Below are 26,840 nucleotides of genomic sequence, written 5' to 3' on the forward strand. Positions count from 1 at the left end.
GTATTTTTCGTAGGCGTTTTACGTTTCTCAAAATTTTGTTCATCGGTTTGCATATATTGCGGTTCGTTTTCTGAAAAAAGCTAGGTGGCAACCCATTTGGGCCGCGTGACTTTGTTACGTCCAGAGTTGATAAAATCTCACTTACTGTCTTTTTCGATATATCAAAATTCGTTAACAAGGGATTTCCAAATTGAATATCTCTAATACTAAAACTTTCTTTAGGATTAAAAACTGAATGAAAGAAGTCGTTTAGCATGTTGACTTGTTCGTTTGGATTTGTGCTTTCAACTTCATCTTTTATGAGTAACTTAGGAAGACTTGTATGTTTATTCAAGTTCTTTAGGTGTTTAAAAATTACATTAGTGTTCCGTGTTCTAAACAATTCCTCTTGGTAGTTTTTCCTGTCCACTTCCGATGATTCAGTTACTAAATTTTCAAACAGTTTAACTTGTTGTCTTCTGTAGTTGGTCGGTTTGAGTATACATGATTGCCGTTTTGTTTGTAACTTTTTGATCAAATTTGAAGTGCTACTTGTTATCCAAGGTGGAAGTGATTGCCTATGTCTTGTTCTGAGAGGCACAAAACTCTTAATGATTTCATCCAAATATTGGGTGTACTCCTCATGCATTTTGTTAATGTTTGTGTGGCATACTGGTTCAAATGGGTTCTCGTTTATAAAATTGTTTATTCCTTCAAAATCGGCATTTCCAAAACTTCTAAAATTTTCCAAGTATGGTTTCGGCTCTGATACCGTGCATTCAATAGACAACATTATGGCATTGTGATCTGAGCAGTCATAAATCTTGGAAACGTTAAAATCTTGTTCGGCACTTGTATAGCAATTCCGATAGAAGGCTACGTCTAGTATGTTCTTCACACATGTTGGGAAATCTATCGCCTGCCTAAAGAGTCCATTTTCAAAAATTTGCAGTATTTGGTTTTCTTCCTCGTCAGTACTGGTGAGGGTGTTCCAGTTTGTTTCTGGGAAATTTAAATCCCCACATAAGAGAAACGGTTTGTTTTTAGGAATGGCTTTGATCAGTTGTTCAAATTCATGCACTTTGTATCTGTAATTACTGTTTTTTGGCGGATTGTAGAATGAGCCAATTATCATTTCAGTTTGATGAAGTTTTATACTACATAGCACACATGAATCAGGAATGTCATGTTTGGTGGATAAGTCCTCGGTAATTAGACTATTCTTGACAGCTATTAGGCTGCCTCCGTGACAGTTTTTACCACTCACAATAGCTCTATCAGATCTATAGATGTTATATTCACTTAGAAAAAGCTCTGATGATTGAATATTCTCGTTAAGCCAAGTTTCGCTTAAGCATATGACATTAAAATTTCCAACTGCAATTGCATTTGCTAGCTTAGTTCTTCTCTCTATGTTGATTAGGCTTCTAGTATTTAGTTGCAGAATGTTGAGGAATCCTAGTCAATGCTGGGGTTCCTGAACTTCATTGTCAATAGTTACTTTCACACCATCATTGAACAATTCTAGATTCCTTATTTTCAGCTTTTCGCGAGGAACGCCTTCATCTAGTAGTTGTCTTCGTTTCTTAAGGATTTCGTTCTCTTTAATTGCACTCTCTTTGGTCAATGCTGGTAGCAGGTAGACCTCTTTTTCGACCAATTGTTCTCGCTTTTCTCGGCTTTTTGCTAGTACTAGTCGTGCTTCATGTTCGCTAGGTACAGTTACCAGCAGTGTTCTTGGCTTCATTCGATTACGATCAAATTTTCCCAGTCGTTTTAGTTCTATTATTTTCGGCTTCACTCCAATTATGTCTAGTATTTCGTTTACTTCGTCATTTGTTGGGACAAGGTTTTCTCCTTTTGTTTTCTCAGGGTCCTCTTTGACCCCTTGTATCCTAAAACTTTGATTTATGTTGTGATCAGAGTTAGATCTGGCAGCATGTTGAGTGGTTTGAGCTTGATTTATCCGGGTGGTGGTTTCAGCAGCTACAACGGCACTATAAGTTTTTTCCACTTTATCGCATGTCGTTTTCATTGCATTTCCAATTTTTTGATCTACTAAATCGGTAAGTCTTCTTTCCATGCTTTTAAGGCTTTCAGTTACATCAATGTTTGAGAGCTTCTCGTCTATGTTGGCCAGGGTTTTGCATCTTATAAAGTTGTCTCGTTCATTATTTTGCACACAAGTATTACAAAGCAACATGACATTCGGCCCTAGTTCTTTTATTCCATTTATGGCCACTAGAGACAACCCAACACAAGTTGGTTCCAAATGCATTTGAGCGTTGCATGCGACACAAGTGTATGTTTTCTCGTTGCTGGCAAAGCCTCTTTTACATGTTTTGCAGTTTTTGCCCATTTTTGCTTATACTATGGATAGAAAAACAGTTAAGCCTGGTGGTTCCCGAAAAGGGGAGGCCTGTGGCTCACTCAGGGGAAAAGAAGAAATAGACAAACCTGGTGGTTCCCGAAAAGGGGAGGCCTGCGGTTCACTATTTCTACTTACGTTAATAGGGGCACTGACAGTTCTTGAAACGACACTCGTAATATACCAGATGTCCTTCTGTATTGCAGATGTTCGAATGTTTATCGTATAAGATTTTATTCTTGAGAATACTTTTAATGCCCTTCAGACCTTCTTCACTGAGGTGCACTTCGTCAGTTTTCAAATGATATGAGCTGTGGATTTTTTCACTCACTCCTCTAAACTTCCAAGTTCCTTTTATCTTTCTTAGGAATTCGTTTATTTTTGCAGATCGAGCTCGGTTCTCACTACGATGAGGGATTCCGATGACGAAAACTTTTTTGGCTCGTTCACACAGCTCCTCGGCTAGCTTCGACAGTTCTTCAGCAATGTCGCCTGCAGGTATACTGGAGGGGTCTTTTCCGTTGAAGGCGTCGTTTCCGCCGATGAGCAGAGCGATGATGTTGAATTTGTCTTTCTCGGGTAAGAAGTTTTGGACCGCACCAATTCGGGCCCCAGGTAGGGACAAGATATTGAAATTTGGAAAATCAAGATGGCGTGCTTGAGAATCCGCAATCAGGAGATTTTTTGAAGATGATGTCTTGAGCAAGTGATATCTTCTGTCGGACAATTTCATCGCGGGGCAACCATTGCTACCCCGGTAAACATTTCAACTATCTGAAACTATTTAAAATAGGTTACAACCGTTATGAACCAAAAGCTACGAAAGACATGTTCGAATTGAATAATCGTGACACAAGGACAAATGACAAGAAAGTGATAACGAACAAGGCCAACTTCGAATTGCGGAAAATTTTTTTGTACCATTATATCAGCTACAGATTGGAACATGTTGCCAGGAGAAGTAATTGACTCGAAGACATTGAACGCTTTCAAGAACAACCTGGACAAACATTGGAAGAAAAGTGGAATTAATAAATTTGGGACGAATTAATCGAAAAGGAGTTCATCGAGCTGATCGATAGAGGCGACAAAACGCCTAAAAGATCAGAAAAAGAACTGAACTGAACTCATCATAATTCTTTAAAAAATCTGATTGATATTGCAATTGATAAATTGGCCCAGTTTAATTTAACGTTTGCGTTAAATATCGTTATTTTGTTATATTTATTTGAATAAGGTTTTTTTTCACGTTCAACTTTATATTAGAATCAACGGAGGTGCGAGTCATATTTTATATGCGAGTCATAAATAAATATTACTCGCCCCAGAGGTGCGAGTAATATTTTTTTTCTACAAACTTCCGATTTTATTTCTGAGATTGTTACAATGCTTATCAAGTCCTCTTTGATAGTTCTTAGTGTCTTGCTGTTTTAGTCTTTTACTTGTTGTATTGCTAGTGGTGCGAAGCTCAGCTTCACCTCTGTGTTTCAGTTGGCTCATGGACCCAAGTAGAGTTCTTGCTCTTGACAACGGTGGTTGGCAATGTAAGATTGGTTACCTGTCTCAAAGCAGCCCAATTGTCGAATACAATAGTGTAATGAAAGCGAAAGCAGAAAGAGGCAAAAGTTTTGTTGCAAATGACATTGATAATTGCCGCGATATGTCTGGACTTTTCTATCAGCTTCCGATGCAAAAGGGATTTCTCGTGAATTGGGATACTCAGAGAACTGTTTGGGAACACCTTTTTAACAACAGCTTGAAAGTGAATTTCAGGTAGCGTTAATTTATTACCCTTGCGATAAGTAATGGTATGGCAATCGGGTACTAATTTTTTTACCCGTAAACAACTTTGTTCACAGGAGTCATTCCGGGATTCATTCACCTCTTGGTCCTGTTTGTTGCAAATAATGAGCATGTTATAATGCTAATGTCCAACCTTTTCGAAATGTACTTATTTTTTGTTAGGCGTTATTTAATCAACTCGATTCGTTAATTTTAAATTTTTTTTTAGCTTAATAGGTTTCGGCTTATGTTATTTTGGCTTAGTGGCCTCATATTGTGCCGTTTTTGGTGAGCAAAATGTTTTATGTGTGCGTTTTGAGGAAGAGAAGGACTTGAATTTTTTTATTCGTTCCAAATCGTTTTGGTTTTTTTTTCGTTTTGAAGGGCTTTTGCTGAAGATTTTTCGTCTTTGTTACCGCTTGGAAATTTTCGTTCCTGTGCTAGTTTTGCAGTCTTTTGTCTTGGCATACATTTTCCTAGATCTAGGTGCATGTATAATATTTACACTTGCGATAGCAAGTGTCTTGTTATCGGGAATTTGACTTATTTTCACGTTAATTTGACTTATTTTCACGTTAAACTTTTTGAGAGTAATGAACGTGGTTAAGACTCTTATATAGAAAAGTCTTGTATAGAAAAAAAAGTTTTGCAGATTTTTTTTGTATGTATTTTTAAGGAAAAACTCTAAAATGTGTTCACTCTCAATTTTGATTTTTCGCGGTTTGACTTTTGATTTCTTTGTAAGTTCAGTACATTTCTATTGTTAAAAGGAAGGCAAACTCCACTATCGAACAGCCAAATTGTAATGGTCATGAAAAACGTGATCAACTTCTAATTTTGAAAATGGAAATTAATTATCAGATTTCGCAGCGAAATAAAAGTTTTACCTATTGATCCGCTTTTCTCAAATTGAGTTAATTTTAGCAAAAAAGTGTCCATCTTAAATTGTTCGACAAATTGAAAGAGCTCTAAGGTCATCTAATTTTTCATTCGAAAGAGAACTTGAAGATTTTTTTGAAAAAAAAGTCGGTTTTTTTTCAGTTTCCTTGCGTTCATTACTCTTCCAACTGTCAGTTGGCTATGTTCTTACAAATCTTACATGCTTTTCTTACTTGGAATATTATTGAACCTTAACATCTACCAGGTTCGTTCCTACAGGTTCGGCCTAGAGGATGCGTCATCGCCTTTGCACCCTTTGGTGAAAAATGATGTATCCGATATTTTGTGAGCTGTCACATCACGGATTTTTCTTGTGCTGTTAGCATTTATCTTATACTTGCAAGTGTTGTTCATTGCCGCTTCAGATCGGACTTGAAACTTTTTGTTACAAAATCAGTTTTTTGTTCGACTCAAATGGTGTCTGCTCAAAGATCGTGGGCTTAGTTTCAGCTTTGTACGGATTGTTCCGTTTCCAAATTTTTTTTATTTCACTTGCGAAAACAAGTCATTTGTAATCCTGAACTAAACTTTTTTCCCGTAAACATTTTTTTTCATTTGCACGTGAAAGTCACTGAACTAACTGCGTGTAATTCTACAAGGTGCAAGCTGATACTCTCAAAATCTTTAAAACTCAAATAAAATTACTTAGATCATTTTAGGCATTAATTAATTTTTCAAATATACTTGAAAAAAAGTTGATGTTTCGGTTTTGCGGTTTGCGTCCTAATTTCTGTCGGCTGATTTTCCATGTTTTCCAAAAGCATTTTACATTATGTACGTTTTTAAAGTAAATTTTTAACAATGTATGGTTTTTGTATTCGAACAGTTTTCACTATAATTGAAAGTTGTTCTGTGGTGAACACTGATTTTGAATAATTGTGTTCATTTTTTTCAGTTAAGCGGGGTCTGCTTAGGGTATATTGGCTTTGTAAACTTAAAATGCGTATACTCGAGGGAAATTTTTAATGCTTTTGCGTTATTCAAGTTTTGGGTCTTAAGAAATTTGAGTTTTAAAATTTAACAGCTCCAAATTTTTTTATGGAGCCTTAGTTGCCACTCGGTCATTGTTTCTGAATGCTTATAGGGGCTGCTTACCATTATCAACCAAGACCAAGGTAAGAAGTTTTTATAAGTGTTATTTTTCGACTTATTTCAAGTAATTTTTTCGGCCTAATTTTTCTAAAATCGATTTCTTTTATTCTTTTCAATATCGAGTAATGCAAAGTTTTGATTGTGTCATAAATGTTGCGAAGCTCCGCTTGCCTTTTGTGTTCAATTGTCTTGCTTGGCATCTGTGTTCAAAAGTATTGCTTGGCGTGTTTTGCTTATTTAACTTAGTCGAGTCATACGAAAGTTAGGTAGATGTAGTTTTTTCAACTTTCTTTTTTCATTTTTAGTAGTATTGAACGTAGTGAAGACTCTTATATAGGTCTTGGTGACTTTTTTTTCCAGGAAAAAGTCTTAAAATGCTCTAATAACTACAGATATGCATTCATACATATTGATGCATTTATAAATGCACTTAGGTATATATGCACTTTTTGAGTTCAATTGAAATTCGTCTGCTGAAAGTGGCGTAAATAGCACTCGCCAAATACAAACTTGGAACTTGCGCAAAAAAAACGTGAACGATTTCTAGTTTCGAAAGTGGCATTTACTTTTTAGATTTCCAGGGGAATAAAAACTTTACCTGTTGATCCAGTTTTCTCAAGTTGGGTTAATGTTATCAAAAAAGCACCGCTCATAAATCGTTCTAGAAATTCAAAGAGCTTAAAGGGTATCTAATTTTTCTTTGAAAATCGTAGGTTGAGATTTTTTCATTAAAGTCAGTGTTTTTTTAATGTTTACCTGCATTCATTACTCTTTTAATCTTCGATTGGCTGTTTTTTTTTCAACTTTTAAATGTTTCCGTTGTACCGCAACTTTTGACTCAATGTATCGCAACTTTTGGGATCTTTGCTAAAAACTTTTAGGTTTGAATTCCGCTTTTTTCTATGCAAATTGAACTTTCAATTTTTTGTCATGTTGAACTTCATTCAAGACAAATATAGCAAAATTTTGGTAGATATAATTTTTCTCGACATATTCAAAAAAGTTTGACTTAAAGGCCTGGGAAAATTTGGTGCCGCGTTGAATATTTTCAATTCTATGCTTCAGGTTTAAAGATGTTTTCCTCGCGCTTTTGAGGTTTGATGATGTTTTCGTCGCGAGTAGAAGTATGGAAATAAATGTATGCGTAATTATTTTATTCAAAAGAGTACCGATTTTGATTCGATTAGTATCCGACGTTTTACTAACTTTTGTTCTTGCGATTAGCTACCGAAGGAACAGACTGTTTCAGATTTACAACTTGTCTAAAAGAATTATTTGATTGCTTGATTTATAATAAATTGAAAGTCATTGTTTGATTCTACTCATTAAGCGCGAAGGTAAACTCAAAGTTTTCAGCTGTTTTTTCAAACTGAAAATTTTCCGCTTGAAAAAAGAATTAGTCGACCTTTTTGTTTACCTGCTTATTTTTGTCGACATGGTTGTCACATGACGGATTTTTCTGCGCCTCGGTGTATGAAATAGATTCCTTTCTGGGCAAATTCACCCTTCTAATTACACAAACATATCTTGTGTTATAGTATGAACTCTTTCCCAGTAGCGTTATCGGTCATATTTTTGCTTGTGTATGCGAAGTGCAACTTCGCCCCCTGTAAACTTTGCTGTAATAGGGTGCTAGACTTTGTCCGCAAACAATTTTGCAAACACAATTACGTGCTCCATTATGTTTCAAAATCAGTGATGGTTTGGATCTAGAGGTAACTCCCGTGCTTGAGTTAAATCAAACAAATGTAATTTGTTTGAGTGCGGTCGGGATCCATTTTTTGTATTTTAATTTTTGGAAAAATTCAGTTGCTGTGCTGTAGTTTTTCGCTCATTTTCATCGACTGACTTTTCTTCTGAAATAAGCAAGTTTACTTAAACTTATTTTGACATATTCCTTTAATTTTTAAATTTACGACCTATGATTTTTGATAGTTTCCTTCCAACTTTTTTTGTTTTAAACGTTTCATCGGCGTTAAAAGTTTCGGGAGTTTGTTACAAATTTTTAAATTGCTTCAAATGTTTTGCAGCGCAATTTTGGTTGGCTTAACGGCCGCTCACTTAACCATTGTCTGCTTAGTTGCTGCTTGAAAAATTTCGTTTCCATACTTATTTCTTACTGACAATTGTGTTTCATGACATATATTTCTCAAATTGCACTCAAGACAAATATACAAAAATTTTGATCAAGATGTTTTTTTTCGACTCAATGGTATACGTCTTTTTTCGGCTAGCTTTCTTTCTATTTCTGTGTTGTATCGCAAGTAGTTGAAGCTCCGCGTCGTCTTTGTTTCACTTGAAATTGTTTTAATCTAAAATCGTTTGTGCTTTTGGCAAACTTCTGCGCTACTGGAGTTCTGCATCTCAGTTTATGAAGCCCATCAGATAATTCGAAAAATTTAGAAAATAGTTTTGCTTATTTTAGTTGTCGCTTCTTGTTTTGTCGGTTAAATTGTTTTTTTGATAGGTCTTTTCTTAAGCATTAGAAGCATTTTAGTTTCTTCTTTACCCTTGCGAAAAGTAAGGGCGTTGCCACTTGTTGCTAGATTTTTTCCCATAAATAACTTTGTTCACAGGATGACTGAATTTAGTGGTCATCTTCATCCGTACTTTTGTCAACTAACTGATAAATTTTGAGCATTTCTGCATTGTAAATGCCCGTTCTATCCGAAGTTTTTTTTGTTGGATATAAATTTACAACATTCGTTTTCTATATCCTTTTTTTTTTTTGCGGCGTATGATATATCGGCTTAGCGGCGTCTTCTTAAGTCGTTAAATGATTTTAAAAATGAGTTTTTTTTTTTAATTAAAACATTTTTTTTTCGGCTCAACGTGTGCTTGCTCAAGATTTGTCGACTTTGTTACCACTTTGTACGTTTTGTTTCCATGACCATTTAAAATTCAATTGTTTAACTTTGTGTTTTTTTTTCGGTCCGTTAGTTGGTCAGGCTATAATTGAGACTGTGTATGCTGTATCACAAATGTTGCAAAGCTTCGCTTCGCCTCTGTTAAATTGTGCAACTTGAAAAAAATAGGAGACTGGCTGCAAAAATCGCAGACATTTTTTTTGAAACACGCTTCGAAAAAATCGTCACTGATCAGTCTTCAAAGCATGCTACTGATCATAATTTGTTATTTTTCCGAGAAAGTTGGTTTTCAAAGTTCATGTATGTTAGAAGATACTGCATGAAATATTCTTCATTTTTTTGATATAGGAGGCCTCATTAACCTGCCAGACCAGTGTGTTATAAAAAATTGAAATTTTAGTCTAGAGTAATTTTAACTTGCTAAGATGTGACAGCAAATATCAGTTTTTTAGTCCGTGTTTGGCCGAATGATGGCGAATGGGTCTTGTAAGACACATATGTAGATGAACTGCGAAAACAAAAAAGTACTAATGCAATTCCACGTTTGTTTGGCCGAACGGTATTTCAAAAACTTGTCGGCTTTGTTTCTGCAAATCCATTTGTTTTTCTTTCCAAACGTTGATGATAGAATCTCACTTCTGTGTCAGACAGATGTAAATATTATGAATCCCAGTTGTTTTTTTTCTATGATGTTTGTTATTATTTTTGGCCTCGCTATTTTCCAACGTTCGCTTGGCTGTTTTCCTATTTGAATCAACGCTTTATATGACAATTCCTGAGCAGTTTTTGCATTAGCTGTGATATTTGCTTATTTTTGTCTTAAAATTCGCTTTTTTGGACAAAATGGTGAGCTGTTATTTCATATTAAATCAAGCTCGCCGTGACTCAAAAAAAATTATCTAAACTTTGGTATAAAACCAATGTTTGGTTACACGTGCCAGCTAGCGAGCGTAGTTTAATAATGTAGATCTTCATGTTTGTCGACTTCGCTCTGTCGGTTTAGTTTCCGATTTATTTATATCACTTTGCATACACTACATGCAGCAATCGTCACTCGTAGATATTATTTGGGCAGTACATGCACTTTCCTCCGATAAAATTTGTGTTGCCGAATTTTTTTCTGATTCTCAGCTTATTGGGTGTTAGCTTTAATTCTGTTGGCTTATTTAGCCAATGTTTTGTGTCCTAAAAATTTTTGGTGTGTTTTGAGAACGGTAAGAATCTCACAATATTGTTGTTTCGAATGCTCAAAGTCAACCCCAGAAGGCCGTCTTTAAAAAAGTTTGAAATAATTTAAACATGATTCTGCTTCTTCAATGGTAACATCGTTCGAAATGTCTGTGCTATTTCTTGAGCGTCATGATCTTTACACATGCCGGGCACAGTATAAAACTGCAAAGCTACTTTCTTTGCCAACCTAAGTCGCAAATAGAGGTGCTCGTTTGGCTGCACTTTTGGTATAGTTCCAACCATTGATAATTTAATAGCATATGTATCTGCTTTATTGGTAGCTAGTTTAAGTTATTCTGGAGCAAATGCGAGGACCTTAGACTCCTGATCTCCAGATCGGAGATGATATTCCGGCTCAAAGCAAAAGTTTTATTTTTCTAGTCTTATTTGTACCTTTTTGCCCTATTATAGCTAATTTTTGCCGTTTTCTCGTTCGTTTGTATTTGCAAAGTGCAGCTTTGCCTCTGTGTTTTATCTTATACTTATTGCATCGCAAGCAGCCTCTGTTTATCAAAAAATAATTGTGTAAAATGAAAGTAACCAGAATTCAGCAAACTTTGATACGACAATTTACTCAACTCGAATTTTGATAACATTTCCTATATTGGCTGTAGTCGTTTGTTTCAGCGCGACTTCATTAATTTTCACGGAACCGCATTTCAATTTTTCTTCTGTACAACATTCATTGAACGAAATATTCTTTGAACAATATCAGTTTGCTAGTATTCTGCGCACTACCACATCAGATTTAGCTGCAGCGAAGTTTTGCCATGAAAATAAAGAAAATTGTTGTCTTATAGTGGATAGCGGGTATTCATTTTCGCATGTGGTGCCATACGTGAATCACGTGAAATGTCGAGATGCAATTCTAAGATTAGACGTTGGCGGTAAAATGCTCACCAACTATCTGAAGGATGTCATCTCATATCGTCAGGTTAGAAGCTTTCTAGCATTAGGCTTGGGTTTCGATTGAGACGTAAAACTTAATTTGAATTTGAAATTATCTGTTGATGGAGTCACTTTGTCTGTTCATAGATTTTATGGTTTCTTATGATGTGAATTCAGGTAATGAACTCATGGCTTAAACTTGATTTGTATCCGTTGTTTTTTAGCTGCACGTACTTGATGAAACCTTTGTCATGAATCAGTGCAAGGAAGACTGCTGTTTCGTCTCAGCAGATTTCTACCGAGATATGAGAACTGCAGCATTGAATGGTCCTGAAAACACCCTCTCACGAGATTACATTCTTCCTGATTATTTGGATGTAAGACGCGGCTATATTCGACAAAAAGAGGAATCTGTCCAAGGCAAACCAGTAATTCGGATGAACAACGAACGATTTGCAGTACCTGAGGTTTTATTTAGTCCTGCTGATATAGGAATTCAGCAAATGGGAGTTGCCGAATGTATAATGCACGCGATCGGCAAGCTTGACCAAACTTGTCAGCCCGATTTACTGGCAAATATTGCGTTGATTGGTGGAAATGCATGTTTGCCGGGATTCAAAAGGAGAGTTCACACAGAAGTAAGGACCCTAGCAGATTGTCACATGGATGTGAACGTCCATTGCTCCTCGGACCCCTCTTCATATGCATGGCAGGGAGCTAAAGTTCTGGCCAACTCTCCGGAGTTTGCAAATAAGTTGATCTCTCGGAAAGAGTATCTGGAAAAAGGCAGCGATTTCTGCAATGAGAAATTTAATATTTGACCTTGTTATTGATGTACTTTGTTTAAAGATAGTTTTAGTTGTCCCCGATTTTGAGTTTCTGTACATTAAAAGAACATGCGCGTAAAAGGCTTTCGGTACTTACAGGGACATACAAGAAAGACAAGATTTTTCCGCATTAGTCGTCCTACGTTCTTTTTTCCCGGCGATTTTGAGTATATTTCCAGATGGCGTTAAGTTTCCCGATTTCAACTTTAATAGCTTCTCGACAGTTTTAAAACCCAGGCAGAAAGCCATATATGAAATTCTAGATCCAGTACCTGTATAATTTATCATAACCGAAATATCATATCCTTGGCAGTGTACTTTCGACTTGTTGTCAATGCCTATGTAAATGAAATCAATATTCACTTAAGTGTGAGCTCATGTTTCAGTGCCTTATGTAATTAGATGGGATGGGAACTACGTTGTGAACTGTGGCTGTGTACTAGACCCATTTGAGGAAATTTGAAGTGAATTGTAATTGTTTTTTTTTTTTGTTATCCGATATTTCGGATATCAGGAAAATCATCAAATCATTTAAAAGTTACTGGTTTGACTGGACTCAGAAGCAAAAATCTGTGAAGTGGATTTTAACAGTCACGAAATAAAAACTTTCAGTGCTACTTATAATGGAGTACAAAACAAGAATGAACGAAGTAAATACGGAGTCGCTAGCCAGCACCCAACGCATGAAAGCCTACTTGGAAGAAGCAGACGGCGCAGCTGTAGAAACTATGGCTAACTTGGAATCCCAGGGCGAACAGTTGCGACGCGTGGACAAAAGTCTGGACAGAATAGACCAAGAGATCAGAGTAGCTGACAGAAACTTAACACAACTGGATAAATTTTGCGGCATGTGTCTTTGCCCATGCAGAAGAGCGAAGAATCTGAAAAGTTACTCAGATACAGTAGAAATCAAATACGAGAAGAAAAAGAAAACTCAAAGTAGTAGTCCTAAAAAGAAAAATGAGCCGATGGATAACAATCAGAATGGATCAACAGCAAATCGCTACATCAATCGAGTAGCAAATGATGATAAGGAAGATGAAATGGAAGAGAACATGGAGTCAATCTCGGCCTATTTAAAAGACTTGAAAGTGAAGGCGAAAGTCATGGGCAATGAAATTGAAACTCAAAATGAGACAATTGACCAAATAAATGTGAAGGTGGCGAGAAATAAGGAAAATATCGAATTGTCCAACAAACACGCATCTGATGTTATGGCTCGGTAGACATACTGAATTCATCAGTTTGTTAGTTAATCTTAATTATAGAAGCACAAAATCAGCTGTCATCTTCAAAGAATCAAATAAATGGTCAGTTCAATCAAAAGTGATCTAATCAAAATCAGAAGTCTAATGTCATCTTTCAATCAATTTACTATCTTACCAGGTGCTGAAGTCTTTCAATCTTCCGCGTGCCTTCTTTTGTATACAACTTTGATAATATGTAGACATGAAATAAAACTGGTATTTGGTTAGTATGTTTTAGTACATTATACTTTTAGTTTTAATTTTTGTAGGTATTCTTCAGTCGAAATTCAATATTTCATTGGCAAAATTTGTTCACTTTCACCGCTAACTGAGTTGTTGCCTTGAAACTGAAGCTGATTGACATTGATATCAAAGTTGAAAGCGTAGTCATCCTTAGCCAGCAACTCCAAATAACAATGCGAAGTTTTCAAGTTGGGTGCCAGAAAGAAAAATAACCAGTTAGATACCGGGATCCTTTGGCTCCCCTGTAAATTGGCTTCTGGTCGAAACGTTCTCTGTAACTTTTGGAGCAAATATGTAACTCTTATTGTCCGACCAGCTCCGAAAATTTTTGGGAAGGATGTTGGAGTCTGTCATTTGTCCACAAGATAGTGTACTGCAAAAACGTGGTATCATATTTACACCTGCGAGAATAAGTGTCTTCTACGCGAGAACTAGACTTTTTTCCCGTAATCTGTAAAAAATTGTGAAGTTGCTTTATAAGTGAACCTTAGCAACTTCGATACTCCTTCTTACTTGGCCTAGAGGTAACGCGGTTGCCTTTGTACCCTAAGGCCTGGATTTTTTTTCACTATGTTTGAAAATGATTTTTTTTCAGCAAATTTGTATCAGGAAACTGTTCTGTCAGCAAATTTCATCGTTGGTTTACTCCTGTAATTTATAAATTTAGTAGCTCTGAAGTCGTATATTTTCTTGGTTTTCTTTTTTTTCTCAAAAGCTTTAGTCGGCATAAGTTGTTTCGGCTTATGTTTAATCGGCTGAGTTACCTTATTTTGATTCGCTTTAAAGGCGAAAAATAATTGATTTTTTTAAACGTTTAAAGTTTTAAAACTTATTGCTCAAATTTTTTGTGACAACAATTTCTTAAAGATTTTTTTTTGTTTTCGGGTCAATGGGCGTCTACCTATTCATAAGCGAATTTAGGGGGGCTGGGAGCAGACGCTCCTTCCCTTCAAGGATTCGACCTCATACTGAAACAAAGAGTCCCCCCTTTGTACTAAATTAAGACATTCACTTTTGGCTGAGCGAACGTAAATTTTCTATAAGCTCCAGTGGTGCCAAATTACTAATTTTGAAGGGGGGAATTCTAGATCCGCCCTTTCACCCAAATTTTTCGGCTTGATGGCATTCGGTAAATAAAGAAAGCTTAATTAATGCTGGTTGCTGAGTTTTTCGACGGTTTTTCTAAAATTATTTTAATTATTTCCCTTTTTTTTGATGTAGTTATTTCCGTCTCATTTTCTATTAGCTAGCTTCGACTGCTGCGCTTGCGTTGTAGCGAAAGTGATGCGAAGCTCCGCTTAGCCTGTGTGAAATTCTTAATTTTGATTCGAAATATATGAAAAAAATCTCTGTTTGAACTCAGCTGTTTGTTTGCTGGCAACTTAGTAAAAAACTTAATGATTAGTTCCTTGTGGTCGATTTAGATTAAATTTGGGGGTTTTGCAACTGCTAATTTTTTGTTCCAGATAATTAGATGCCTGTAGGAGGTAGTCAGCGCAGGCCTGCGCAGCAGCAGGCGTCATGTTTCAAACGAATGCAGATGGGCTTTCTCATGGGTATCGGAGTAGGCTCGGCAGCCGGCGTCATTTTTAGTCTCTTCGGAGTCCCCACCCTTATCAAGGCTGGATTCACGCCTGCTAAGATTGCGATGCAATCTGCTAAAACAGTGGGAGCCACTGGATTCAGTTTTGGAACCTTCATGTCAATTGGAACTGGAATCAGATGTTGATTAAATTTCTATGACTTAATGAACTTTTATTTGCAAATGCTATCTTGAATATTTGAAGAAAAAAAATCAAACTGCTGATACATTTGAGCGTGCGTAAAGAGATGGTTTTTATCCTTGCATTTTGCAAGGATGTTGCAACCGGGTACTAGATTGTTTCACAGAATTCGCTGATAAGAAGTAATTGGCTGTTCAACAGACTCAATTTCAATGACTATATCTGTTATGTAGAGGTAACGTAAATTCTTAAAAGTTCTCATCATTTCTTTTTCCAATAATTTTTTGCTTTATTTGAATTCATGAAAAGATTTGCAAATGGCTGTTCATCTCGAATTTGAGAGTGGCGGTTTTCAGTTAAACGTTTCAAAATAATTGAATTTTTTAATTTATTTTTTATTCTCCTTAGATTTCATTCCCGCCTTTGTATAAATCAGTCCTACAATTACTGCTGCTGTTTTTGACGAGCCTAAATAATGCTGTTTTTCAAATAGATAATGAAAACTTCGGTTACTTCAGATTTTTCACTAGATGCTTGTAAAAACCAACTTGGTTACTTAAGCTTTTTTAACCAGTTGCTTTTGGTTATGGAAAATTGGGATGCTTCCTTTTAGTCCAGATTGTCAATGTCTTGTCTTGAATGCTGAAGTCGACTATTCTAATCTCGTTTTCATTCTGAAGATTTAAAAGTCATATTTCACTTACATTCTGTGATGAATCTTTCAGATAGTCGTGCAGTTTCTAAACATGCTGATTAAGGTGAAAACTTTAACGGGCAAGGAAATTGAGATCGACATTGAACCAAATGACAAAGTGGAGCGAATAAAAGAGAGAGTCGAGGAGAAGGAGGGGATCCCGCCTCCGCAGCAGCGTCTCATTTTCGCCGGCAAACAGATGAACGATGACAAGACGGCCGAGTACTACAGAATCGCGGGCGGGTCCGTCCTGCATCTAGTGTTGGCTCTCAGAGGTGGCGGAGACATCAAACCACATAGTTTTACCTCATAGTACACGAATGGCTGCTTATTGGATCAAACGTGTGATGTGAACAGAAACCTTTTCACATGTTATTGTTAGGGTTACTTGAATGAATATGGCTATAAGAGTTTATTAACTCGCTCGCTAGTCGCAATTAAATTTGAAACTTGTTTAATTTACGTTTTATTATATCCAATCTCATCGGAGCCGAATGTATTGTTGTAGGCGAATCCAAGCAAATGTTGGAACTGCGATTTTGTTTATATGTAGTTAATTTTATTTTCACTCAATTACCTTTTTGTTGACAAAAACAAAGCCAGCTTTATAAGCTAAAGCAACAACCCGGAAGCGTTTGACCAAAGGTATGTAGCTAAAGTTGTTTAACCAGTTCAGTTTTATTTTCAGATTAATAGTTAGCTAATGGTTATCTCCAAATTCATAATTGGCTGAAAAGAATGAGTGCACCTCCTCATTTCAATTCGCCCCCTCTAATCATAACCGACGACCCTGCTAGTCCCCCCGAAGAGACGATGTCCCCCTCGGAAATAGCCGCACCACAGGCATCCCCTTCGACCTCAGGGGGTGGAAACAGTAACCCCACCTCAAATGGCAGTAGTGTAAATCTGTTGAGTGTGAGTAGCTACCAGTACGGGAAGATTCTTGGCGAGGGAGCTTTCTCCACAGTCTTGCTTGTGAAAGAGCGAACTTCGGGGTAAGTGGCTTTAAAATTTTCTTCATTTAAATTTTATTTGATGGCTTCTACCATTCGTGTGCTGACGAAAGTACTGGGCTAAAGTTCCTCAAAAGGATCTCCTCTTAGTTTCCCGTAGTGTAGTTTTTAAACTGTCGGTTCGTCGATCTAACGTACTGTGTAGCAATTATGACCTAGATTGCACGTTTTTCTCCATGCATGTAAGGTAGCTCAAAGATAGCTCACAGTTGCGATAAGCAAGCGTTATCAAATCGGAATGTAGACTTTTTTCGTGTTAACAAATTAAGTAACAGAATCGCTTGAATCACTTTGTACCTTGGCTCATTACGAATTCAAGTTTTCAGCGTTTCCGTCACTCAGTCTGGACGTAGCTAATATGTCTGAGATGGCGAAGTTCTTTAGTTGGAATCTGACGAGGACCTGTTTTTCTAAGCGGGAAGTATTCCGTTTAAAAAAATGACGGCCTATTTGTTCCGACCGTTGAAAATGGGGATAAACTTTGGATTAGGGTGTGTTTTAGTTTTTTTTTTGTTTTTGTTTTTCACGCAAAATCAGCTACCACAAAAAGTTATCGGACAGGATTAAGTGATTTATCATATTAAAGCCCTGCCAATCGTGATTCGAACGACATTAAAAAATGTCGAAAAAGTTTTCAGTGTCGAGAAAAACCGGTTTAACATTTTTGATTTTTAGTCTAATTTCGAACTAATTATTAAGATAGTTGGCAATTGCAATAGCTTATTTAAGCTTAATTTAAGCCGTGAAAATTTCGTTTAGCGCAGGTAAGAATAGTTTTTGGAGTTTTTAGCGCAATTTTGGGAATCAACTCAAAAACTAGAAAATTCAAAAATTTTCCGCATTTCTTCAAAAACTGTTTTCAATTGATTTATTTTGCTATGACTCGCAATTGTGCCTAAGTTTCATTCATTGTTCAGATATTTTATCACAACATGCAGAAAAAATGACACCAATTTGAGGAAACATTGTGTATTTTTTTAAGACTGGTCGGAATATACTGTGCTACTTGCACAGTAACTGGCTATCCTTGTATTTATCTGCTTATGTTTTGTCCGCTTAATTGCCACATCTTAGAACTTTTTAGCTGTACGCAATTTTTCTGGAGTTACTTTTAGTGTTTCGATTTACTCCTGCAATTTGTAATTTTACCAACCTTGGCTTCGTAGATTTATACGTTATTATTACGTTATACGTAATACGTTATACGATTTATACGCGATTAGTAAGCGTAATCAAGTCGGAAAATAGTTTTTATGGGTTAACCACTAGTTAAAAAAATTCAGTTTAATCACTTGTGACGCTGCTGCTTACATGCTCAATTTCATAAAATTTAATATTTAACTACCGATTACTAGTTACTATTCATGCTATATCTAGAACTCAAACCATTGTATGTATAATTACAGAGTTTTGATATTAATTTACTACTGATTGTTTTTCGGCTTCATGGTTGTCGACTTAAGCTCTCTAGGTTTAGTTTCAAAATTATGTAGTCTACTTTGCATACGCTACTTTCATAGCTATCGTGGATCCTATTTGGGCGATACTTGGAAACTTTTCCTAAATGTTTTTCAAGTTTTTCGGCTGAGTTTCAGCTTATTGGATATCGGCTTAATTTTCTAGCGGCGTATTTTTCCTTAAAATGTCCGTTAGTACTTTTGAGATCAATAAGACCCTGGCACCAATTTTTTGAACGCCCAGTTTTATTCCAACTAGGGCCTCTTTGAAAAACTCAAATAAATTCAAAAATGAAAAAAAAAAAACATTTTTGTTTTTTCTCGTTTTCCATTTCCTTCTTCAATTGTACCATAGTTCGAAGTTCTGTTTTGCAAATTTTTTAGCGTCATGGTGTAGTGCACTCACTCTATAAATGTTGAATCGCAAGTGGCGCGAAGCTCAGCTCCGCCTCTGTGTCTTAGTGTCTTAATTTTTTCAGAATAAAATCTTTATTCGGTCCAAATGATTTCGGCTTATATATTTTTGGCTTAGTGTCCTTATTTTGGGTCGTTTCAGGGAAACTATCTTTTTTTTCTCACCTCCTAGTCGTACAAAATGCTTTAAGAAAATAAAATTCAGTTTAAAGTTTTCATGACAACAATTTTTTTTGGTTCTACGGGAATTTTCCCAAGTTTTGTCGTCTCTGTTGCCATTCTTGTCTCAGCTGACGTCGATAAATTCTTCGTGAATTTTCATTAAACGCTTTCGATTGTGTTTTTGTATGTGTTTTCCGCAAATAGACCATCCAAGTTTACATTTTTTCTTATGTTGCCGTCAACTAGTTACTATTCATGCTATATCTAGAACTCAAACCATTGTATGTATAATTACAGAGTTTTGATATTAATTTACTACTGATTGTTTTTCGGCTTCATGGTTGTCGACTTAAGCTCTCTAGGTTTAGTTTCAAAATTATGTAGTCTACTTTGCATACGCTACTTTCATAGCTATCGTGGATCCTATTTGGGCGATACTTGGAAACTTTTCCTAAATGTTTTTCAAGTTTTTCGGCTGAGTTTCAGCTTATTGGATATCGGCTTAATTTTCTAGCGGCATATTTTTCCTTAAAGTGTCCGTTAGTACTTTTGAGATCAATAAGACCCTGGCACCAATTTTTTGAACGCCCAGTTTTATTCCAACTAGGGCCTCTTTGAAAAACTCAAATAAATTCAAAAATGAAAAAAAAAAAACATTTTTGTTTTTTCTCGTTTTCAATTTCCTTCTTCAATTGTAACATAGTTCGAAGTTCTGTTTTGCAAATTTTTTAGCGTCATGGTGTAGTGCACTCACTCTATAAATGTTGAATCGCAAGTGGCGCGAAGCTCAGCTCCGCCTCTGTGTCTTAGTGTCTTAATTTTTTCAGAATAAAATCTTTATTCGGTCCAAATGATTTCGGCTTATATATTTTTGGCTTAGTGTCCTTATTTTGGGTCGTTTCAGGGAAACTATCTGTTTTTTGCTCACCTCCTAATCGTACAAAATGCTTTAAGAAAATAAAATTCAGTTTAAAGTTTTCATGACAACAATTTTTTTTGGTTCTACGGGAATTTTCCCAAGTTTTGTCGTCTCTGTTGCCATTCTTGTCTCAGCTGACGTCGATAAATTCTTCGTGAATTTTCATTAAACGCTTTCGATTGTGTTTTTGTATGTGTTTTCCGCAAATAGACCATCCAAGTTTACATTTTTTCTTATGTTGCCGTCAGCAATTGTTTGTGAGTTTTCATTAAAAGCCGTGGGTTGTGTTTCTGGACGTGGGGGTTGCGCAAATAGAGCATCAATCCAGATCTTTCGAAGTATTTAAGGTGGTTTTTCAAAAAAAAATTCTGTCTGCTAGCTTGCAATGCTTTTTTATGCGGTATCGCAAGTTGTGTCAAGCTCCGCATCGCCTGTGTGTCAATTGTTTGAAAAATCTTATTAGTTTCTTTAATTACACCTGTGATAAGCAAGCGTTATCAAATCAGAACAAAGACGTTTTTCCACGTTTAAAATTGTCCCTCTGAATCATTTGACAGCTTGACTTATCTACGCGTTTATAAACTTCCATCCATTTGAAAAGGATCGACCATAATTCTCAAAGCGCAAAAAACTCTTATCTTTCAAAATATTTTCGCTTCATCTCTTAAGTTAGCGTACCTACAACTCACACCACGCCATCTCGGCTTCGTCCGCTGCACTTCACCAGCAGTGTCTCAACGTGCCTAGGTCAATCCATTTCCCATGGCGTAACCAAAAAGAACCCTAAACAGACCTGTTTTCGTGTCACATAATCTATCAAAAGACTTTGCCTGAACACCTTATTAATGAAAAGACTAACTAACTCTTAGCTGCTTGCCTTTGCTAGCTGCAACATTTGCAACTAACTGAACCTTGGGTAGGACAGAACTGTTTAGAGACCATGCCTTGAAAGCGAGAATAGTCCGCAGAGGAGTCTACCGTGGCTCGATTGTTTCTCACACCCTGTTCAACTAGTATCTCAGTGGTTTACTTCTCCACTCGAAAATGTTTTCGTCTGTGCTGACGATTTCAATGTCTTCAACCAAATAACTAAGATTATAGTTCGGTAACTTTTTAACGGTAAAAACGTTCTGCTTACGTGCGATAAGTCTTGTTTACCACAAGCTTAAATTTTTTCCCCCTCCAAATATTCAGTCACCCTGTGCTGAACTCAGAGGACTATCATTTTCAATTCAAGTTTAAGTTCAGATTATTCTGCGACCCTGGATTGACACCAAAATACTTGGACTAATCTCTACTTTTTAACATCCAAGCAGCATAAAGAAAGCAGCAAAGCTCTGCAAAAAAGCTTTGCTCGTACCAATTAGGGCCGAAGCAGGAGAGCGCCTGTAATTACGCGCAAAGTGATGAAAGATGACATGTCCTCGATAAGCCGCCTCAGCGTGGTCAGTTTCATCTACCACGGAATTTATTCCAAGTTAATCAAACTCGGCTTATTCGGTATAGTTGGATGACGAAGCACACCGGCGTAGAGGTAACGTCTGTACCTGGCATAACAAAGGTCCTGGGTTCGAATTCGGTCTGGAGCTGTTTTTTTTGACAAACAAATAATTTTCGCTTGAAAAAAATTGTCGTTTTCGACATTGTTTTCACAGCGCTGCCTGTTCTGATGATCTAAGTAATTTAACTATAATTGAAAACCTCTCTGAAGTATTCTTTTAATGGTGAAGTACTTGTGTCCAAGAAAATCTAAACAGTTTTTGATAAAAGTTTTAAGAGCAAATTTTCTTGTTGTTTTTTCTTAGTCTTAATACAGCAACGAATTGGGCCTTGTCCTTGAAATAAATATTTTATTTGATTGTAAAAGGTTGAAATAATTATCCAATTTTTCCCATTTTCTACCATCAATTCCTTCGCCTGATTTCAATGTCAAATAAAGTGAACTTTGATGAATCATAAGTTTGTTAGAGAATGGCTGGATTGAGCCTACTCCAGAAAAAAATTTCAATAATTAAGAATTATGGCAGCTTTTAGCCATTTTTTACGCCTAAATACTGGCATATTTTTTGTATCGCTGGTTGTGTTAATTGTGATTTGAATTTTCAGTCGACGTTTTGCCATGAAAATGTGCAACAAAGACGAGGCTGTTAAAAAGAAAATTGTCGAGAGGCTAAAACGCGAAAAGCTTATTTTGTCCAAACTTAGACATCCCCTGATTCCCGATTTGATTGCCTGCTTCACAACACGAGAAGACGTCGTGTTCGTCTTATCTCTGGCCATCCGAGGAGACATGGCACCTTTTCTCAGACGTCTCGGCTCATTCGACATGGACTGTACTAAATTTTACATCTCAGAAGTCGTGTTAGCTTTAGAGTACCTCCACAGTCAGAGAGTGTTACACCGTGATCTGAAGCCTGTTAATATTCTCCTTAAACACGATTATCATATCCTGCTAACAGACTACGGAACTGCGAAGGACTTGAGTGAAGCGAGTCAAGGTTCAAATGAAGTCGGAAGTGGCGACGAGCACAGTCGGGACGACGACGGCAATCGCGGGCGCAAGTCTTCATTTGTCGGATCGCCACAATTCGTATCTCCCGAGGTGCTACAAAACAAAGCAGTAACTGAAGCATGCGACTACTTTGCCCTAGGCTCAATAATATTTCAATTTCTAGCGGGAGAGGCGCCATTTTCGGACGAGACCGAGTATCTCATGTTTTACAAGGTGCTAAATCTAGATTACTCATTTCCAGAGGGTTTCCCTGCAGTTGCGAAAGACCTGGTTGAGAAGTTTTTGGTGCTAAATCATGAGGAGCGCTTGGGACACCCCAAAATGGGAGGATGCGAAGCTGTGAAGAAGCATCCGTTCTTCGATGGTATGTTTTCAAAGATGCCTTCTCGTTTTGCTCTTGTTTAGATTAAGACGAATAGAAAGTCAACATTTCTGAGCTAATAGCTATTGTTTTAACATTAAAATTGTTCGCGTGCCAGTGTCTCAGCTTCAAAAATATCATTTATTAAAATTTTTTGCTTGTTCAAGGTATCGATTTTGAAAACATTCTGACTTTGAGGCCGCCTAAGCTGCGTCCTTTCTTGCCTGCCTCCAGTTCTAGTGAAGAGCTGTATTCGGACATGACCCAAATCAGCGAACAGGAAGAGGAGGATGAACAGAAGATATGGTACGACAGACCCATTGATGTCTTCCACGGCTTCGACGACTCAGACGAAATTGCTCATCAGAATAGCAGAAAGAAATCGAACAACAATCAAAGTGGTGCTTCAAACTCATCGCAACAGCAATCTAGCTTACATCTGCAAAAGTCGGGAGTGGGGAACATTTCAACTGAACAGTACAAGGCGCTCCTGCTGAGTCAACGTGAGGGAACCCCTTGGGATGTGTTCGCGAAGGACAGACTAATTATCAAAATGGGACTACTGGACAAACGGGTTGGCTACTTTTCGCGTCGAAGGATGTTTCTGTTTTTACAGGGACCTCTCTTTTTGTACATTGACCCTAAGAATAAAGAATCGAAAGGGGAGATCAAATGGTGCGACAGTTTGACTCCTGAGTTGAAGAACGACAAGATTTTTTTCATCCACGTGCCTGGTCGCGTATACTACCTCATTTGCCCGGATGCCAACGCGAGAGAGTGGGTGGAAACCATCAATCGCGTGAAGGCCGAAGTGTTGGAAGCCACAAATCAACTCAAACAGATTAATACAAGTTGATTCTAATTTTGTATGGCACTTTAAATCAGAGAGAGACCGAAAGCCAATTTTTGTGTCCAGAATTTTAAAAACTAATTTAGTACTTTTGATTCATTTTTTCTCAAAGTGAGTGGAAATAGCCCTAACTCTCAGCTCTGTCTATTTGATCACAAAGCTTGTTTCATGAGATCAGTCGACGACAACTACCCTTTTTCACTTTTTGAATGTTTTTTTTCCTGCAATTTAGTTACAACGAGTAATGGCCTGCCCAAGGAATAATTTTGATTCAGTCATACATCAATGTGACTGGGTAATTAGAAAGTTTCAGGGAAAACTTGTTCTAGCATTTTTTCATTTTTAAGAGTCGATGAACGTAGTCTCACGCGGTTACATTTTCTTTAAGTTCAGCTGCTGTTCAATGCTGTTTGTGGGAAGTCACGCAGAAGTATTTTCAGTTTGTCGAAAAAAGTTTTTGTTTTTCTAAAATTAACAGGTTCGAAACTCAAAGGGTGATGCTGTTATTTCTGCGCGGTGACCAGTGTTCGTTTCAAGCAATTTTGTTTCTAATTCGTTACCTATTCTTGATTTTCAGTATTTTTCATTATCGCTAACGAGCTTGCGAGCATTAGTCTATTAGTACGAACCTTCTTTTTCTAATCTGTTTCGCAAATTAAAGTGTTAATTAAAACTGTTCTTTTATTATAGACCTGCTTTTTGTCGTGTTCTCGCTGGTGTTTGCGAAGCACAGCTTCGCCTGTATGTCAAAATTTATTATCCGATGAAAATGACTTAAAGTTTATTAACCTTGGATTTATTGTATTCTTGGATTTATTGTAAGCGTACTCTTTGGAAAGGAAACTACGTTTGTTTGGTACATTAAATGATTTTGTCTCTTTAGACACTAAATAGAGATACTTGATTTTTTTTCGGCAACTAAATGCGGCTAAGCGGATACGCATCCTCAAAAGTTCAGTGGTGGGACATTTTAAATAAATGACATAAAGTCCGAGTAGTAGACATTTCTTTTTCCCCAACTAAGAATAATGAAATCTCATAGGTACTCCAAAATGATATCTCATGGGTAATCTCTTATGCCAGAAGGACCAAATGCCCGCAATTTTTGTCAGCCAATCAGAAATCAGTATTCAAAAATTTGCACTTTCGGTCCTTTTGTCTTGATAATAGCCCCCAACGTTGTCTTACTACTGATTGAACGTACAAAAAACAGATAATTTAAGAAAACAATACCAATTTAGAACAAGGATAGCCGGTTGCTGGGCATGTCGCTTAGAATGTTCTGACCACAATCATAAAAAACTATAAAACTATTTTTTAAATTGGTATCGTTGTTGTGTGGTGTGATAAGAGAACTATAGAAACGCGGAGAAAGTTAGTGAGATAGACAAAATTGACAACATTTGTCTTCAAAAATGATTGACAAGCAGAAAAAAATTTAAAATTAAAACAAATATAAATTTTTATAAGACTACTTTTTTTTGCCAAAGGAGCGCTAATGAAACTTTCAAAACTAGTTTTAATTTAAGTAAAATCAAGTTTTTAAGACGTTTTTCTCGACACTGGGACAACTTTTTGAAAATTTAATTTTGTGGGATTCACGACTGAAAGGGCTTTAAGTTGATATATGTCTCGCGGCCCATTCCAATGGCTATTTGTTTGATCTGATTTTGCTTGGAAAATAAGGAAAAAAAAACCACACTCGAATACAAAGTTCCTCCCTCTTTGCAATGGTCGGAACTATGCAAATGCAAAAAAAAACAACCGGAGTATCCATCACCATGTTTTTTTTTCTCTTTAACTTAAAGACATGCAACCTGTGGCAAGATACCTGGGAGCCGATATGTTTTTATCAATCAATTTCAGGTAGATTATTTTTTCAATTTCGTTTTTTCTTTTCAATTATTTAACTTATTGAAAAAGTGATTTAATTGTGTTCACGATTTTTTTTATTAATACGAGAATCAAAAATTTTGGCTCTTGTCAAATATAGCTCCAGCTATTAATAGCTCAACTCACAATAGGAAATCGTACTGGTTAAAAAATTAATTTTATGGTGCTAGAAGAACAATGGTAATAAACTGAAAAAATTTTATATAAATATTTTCTTTTCGCGATATTGGCTCACGACTTTGTCTACTTTATTACTGTCTACTTTTTGACCGTACTCTGATGAGCGCGTTTGAAATTAGCTGATCAGTATGTGTCAAAGATAAGATAACGTGTGATCCAAGCTTTTACATCGTCAAAATTTATGGTTGATGAGCAGGAGAAACAGTGGAAGAGTCACAAAATGTTATCGTCCTCGGAAAAGTCATTTCTTTAATTTTTTGAGCGTTTTTTCCCTGAATTTTATGAATTTCAGCAAAAAATACCCTTCCATAATTGAGATTTTATATTCAATCTAAAGAACGGGTTTTGCGAAGCTCCTTTGCATACACGGCTACGCCCAAATTTGGTTGGCACAAACAATTATGGCACTCGGAAAATTTTGATTTTTTTTAACCGTTTTTCTTGAACTATTCTTCCAAACCTGCGTTAGAAACCTCGTTAGAAATTGCAAATTGGGTGAATTTCTTCTGCATAAGCGGCTACCTCAAAAATTTTTCAACCAAAAGCTATGATTCTCGGAAATGTCAACATTCTTTTTTGTTGACCGTTTTCTGGAATTTTCTCGATAACTATCCTGGCAAATCTGATATCATATGTTTAATCGACACAACAGTTTGTTGGAAGCTTAACTTTATGTATTGGTACGCCCAGTATTTTTAGAAAAAAGTTACGGCCTTCAACAAAGTGACAGTTTTGCAGCTTTGACCGTTTTTTGGAAGTTTTTTGACTACTCGAAAATTACCGCGTCGATTCTCATGTTAATTGTGAATTTTCTCTAATTTGCCGGCCACGACCTGCTTTTAGTAGAAAAAAGTAACCGATTTCGGAAAGTCAAGTTTTCGAACTTTGACCGTTTTTCGGAAGCTTTTCGGTTTTTCTTAAAAAATACCCTATCAAATCGAAAGAAGTGGTTTCGCGAGTTTTTTCTTGCAGAAGCGGCTAATCCCGAAATTTCGTCCCGCATCAGTTCAACAAAGTCAAACGTCTTGTATACTTTTGAAATACTTGAAAAATATTATCCAAGAGTCAGATTTTGAAAAATATGAAATGTCCCAGTTTTTTTTACCGTCATTTGTTTTACACAGAAATGCTGTCATTTATTTTTTCAACCTCAAATGGTGGGGAAAGGGCAAATAACTATCAACAAAACAGCACACAAA

At 36.5% G+C, this 26,840-nt stretch overlaps 3 protein-coding genes across 3 annotated transcripts in view; all 3 read left to right on the plus strand.

Annotated features, from left to right (window-relative positions):
* The window catches only part of LOC134850463 (3-phosphoinositide-dependent protein kinase 1-like), a 203,192-nt gene extending 179,525 nt beyond the window's left edge, over positions 1–23,667 (plus strand). Inside the window, exons 2-4 of the mRNA XM_063866597.1 lie at positions 16,567–16,875; positions 21,952–22,721; positions 22,886–23,667. Coding sequence (XP_063722667.1) covers positions 16,619–16,875; positions 21,952–22,721; positions 22,886–23,574 — 1,716 coding nt within the window. The 5' untranslated portion in view covers positions 16,567–16,618 and the 3' untranslated portion in view covers positions 23,575–23,667. The remainder of the gene's footprint in view (positions 1–16,566; positions 16,876–21,951; positions 22,722–22,885) is intronic.
* On the plus strand, positions 4,006–12,107 carry LOC134850479 (actin-related protein 6-like). The gene is made up of 3 exons (XM_063866598.1): positions 4,006–4,120; positions 11,058–11,191; positions 11,370–12,107. The coding sequence occupies exons 2-3, from the start codon at positions 11,150–11,152 to the stop codon at positions 11,964–11,966; spliced, it is 639 nt and encodes a 212-aa protein (XP_063722668.1). The 5' UTR covers positions 4,006–4,120; positions 11,058–11,149; the 3' UTR covers positions 11,967–12,107.
* Positions 12,220–13,526, plus strand: LOC134850495 (synaptosomal-associated protein 23-like). The gene has a single exon (XM_063866599.1). The coding sequence runs from the start codon at positions 12,596–12,598 to the stop codon at positions 13,196–13,198; it is 603 nt and encodes a 200-aa protein (XP_063722669.1). The 5' UTR covers positions 12,220–12,595; the 3' UTR covers positions 13,199–13,526.
* Positions 23,668–26,840: the final 3,173 nt, after the last annotated feature.

This window comes from Symsagittifera roscoffensis, chromosome 1, assembly GCF_963678635.1.
Source record: "Symsagittifera roscoffensis chromosome 1, txSymRosc1.1, whole genome shotgun sequence".
NCBI classification, from domain to species: Eukaryota; Metazoa; Xenacoelomorpha; order Acoela; family Convolutidae; genus Symsagittifera; species Symsagittifera roscoffensis.

Coding starts and splice junctions, on each gene's coding strand:
- LOC134850479 (XM_063866598.1), top strand. CDS start 11,150: ATGCTCACCAACTATCTGAAGGATGTCATCTCATATCGTCAG. Junction 11,192..11,369: donor ATGTCATCTCATATCGTCAG/GTTAGAAGCTTT, acceptor GTTGTTTTTTAG/CTGCACGTACTTGATGAAAC.
- LOC134850495 (XM_063866599.1), top strand. CDS start 12,596: ATGGAGTACAAAACAAGAATGAACGAAGTAAATACGGAGTCGCTAGCC.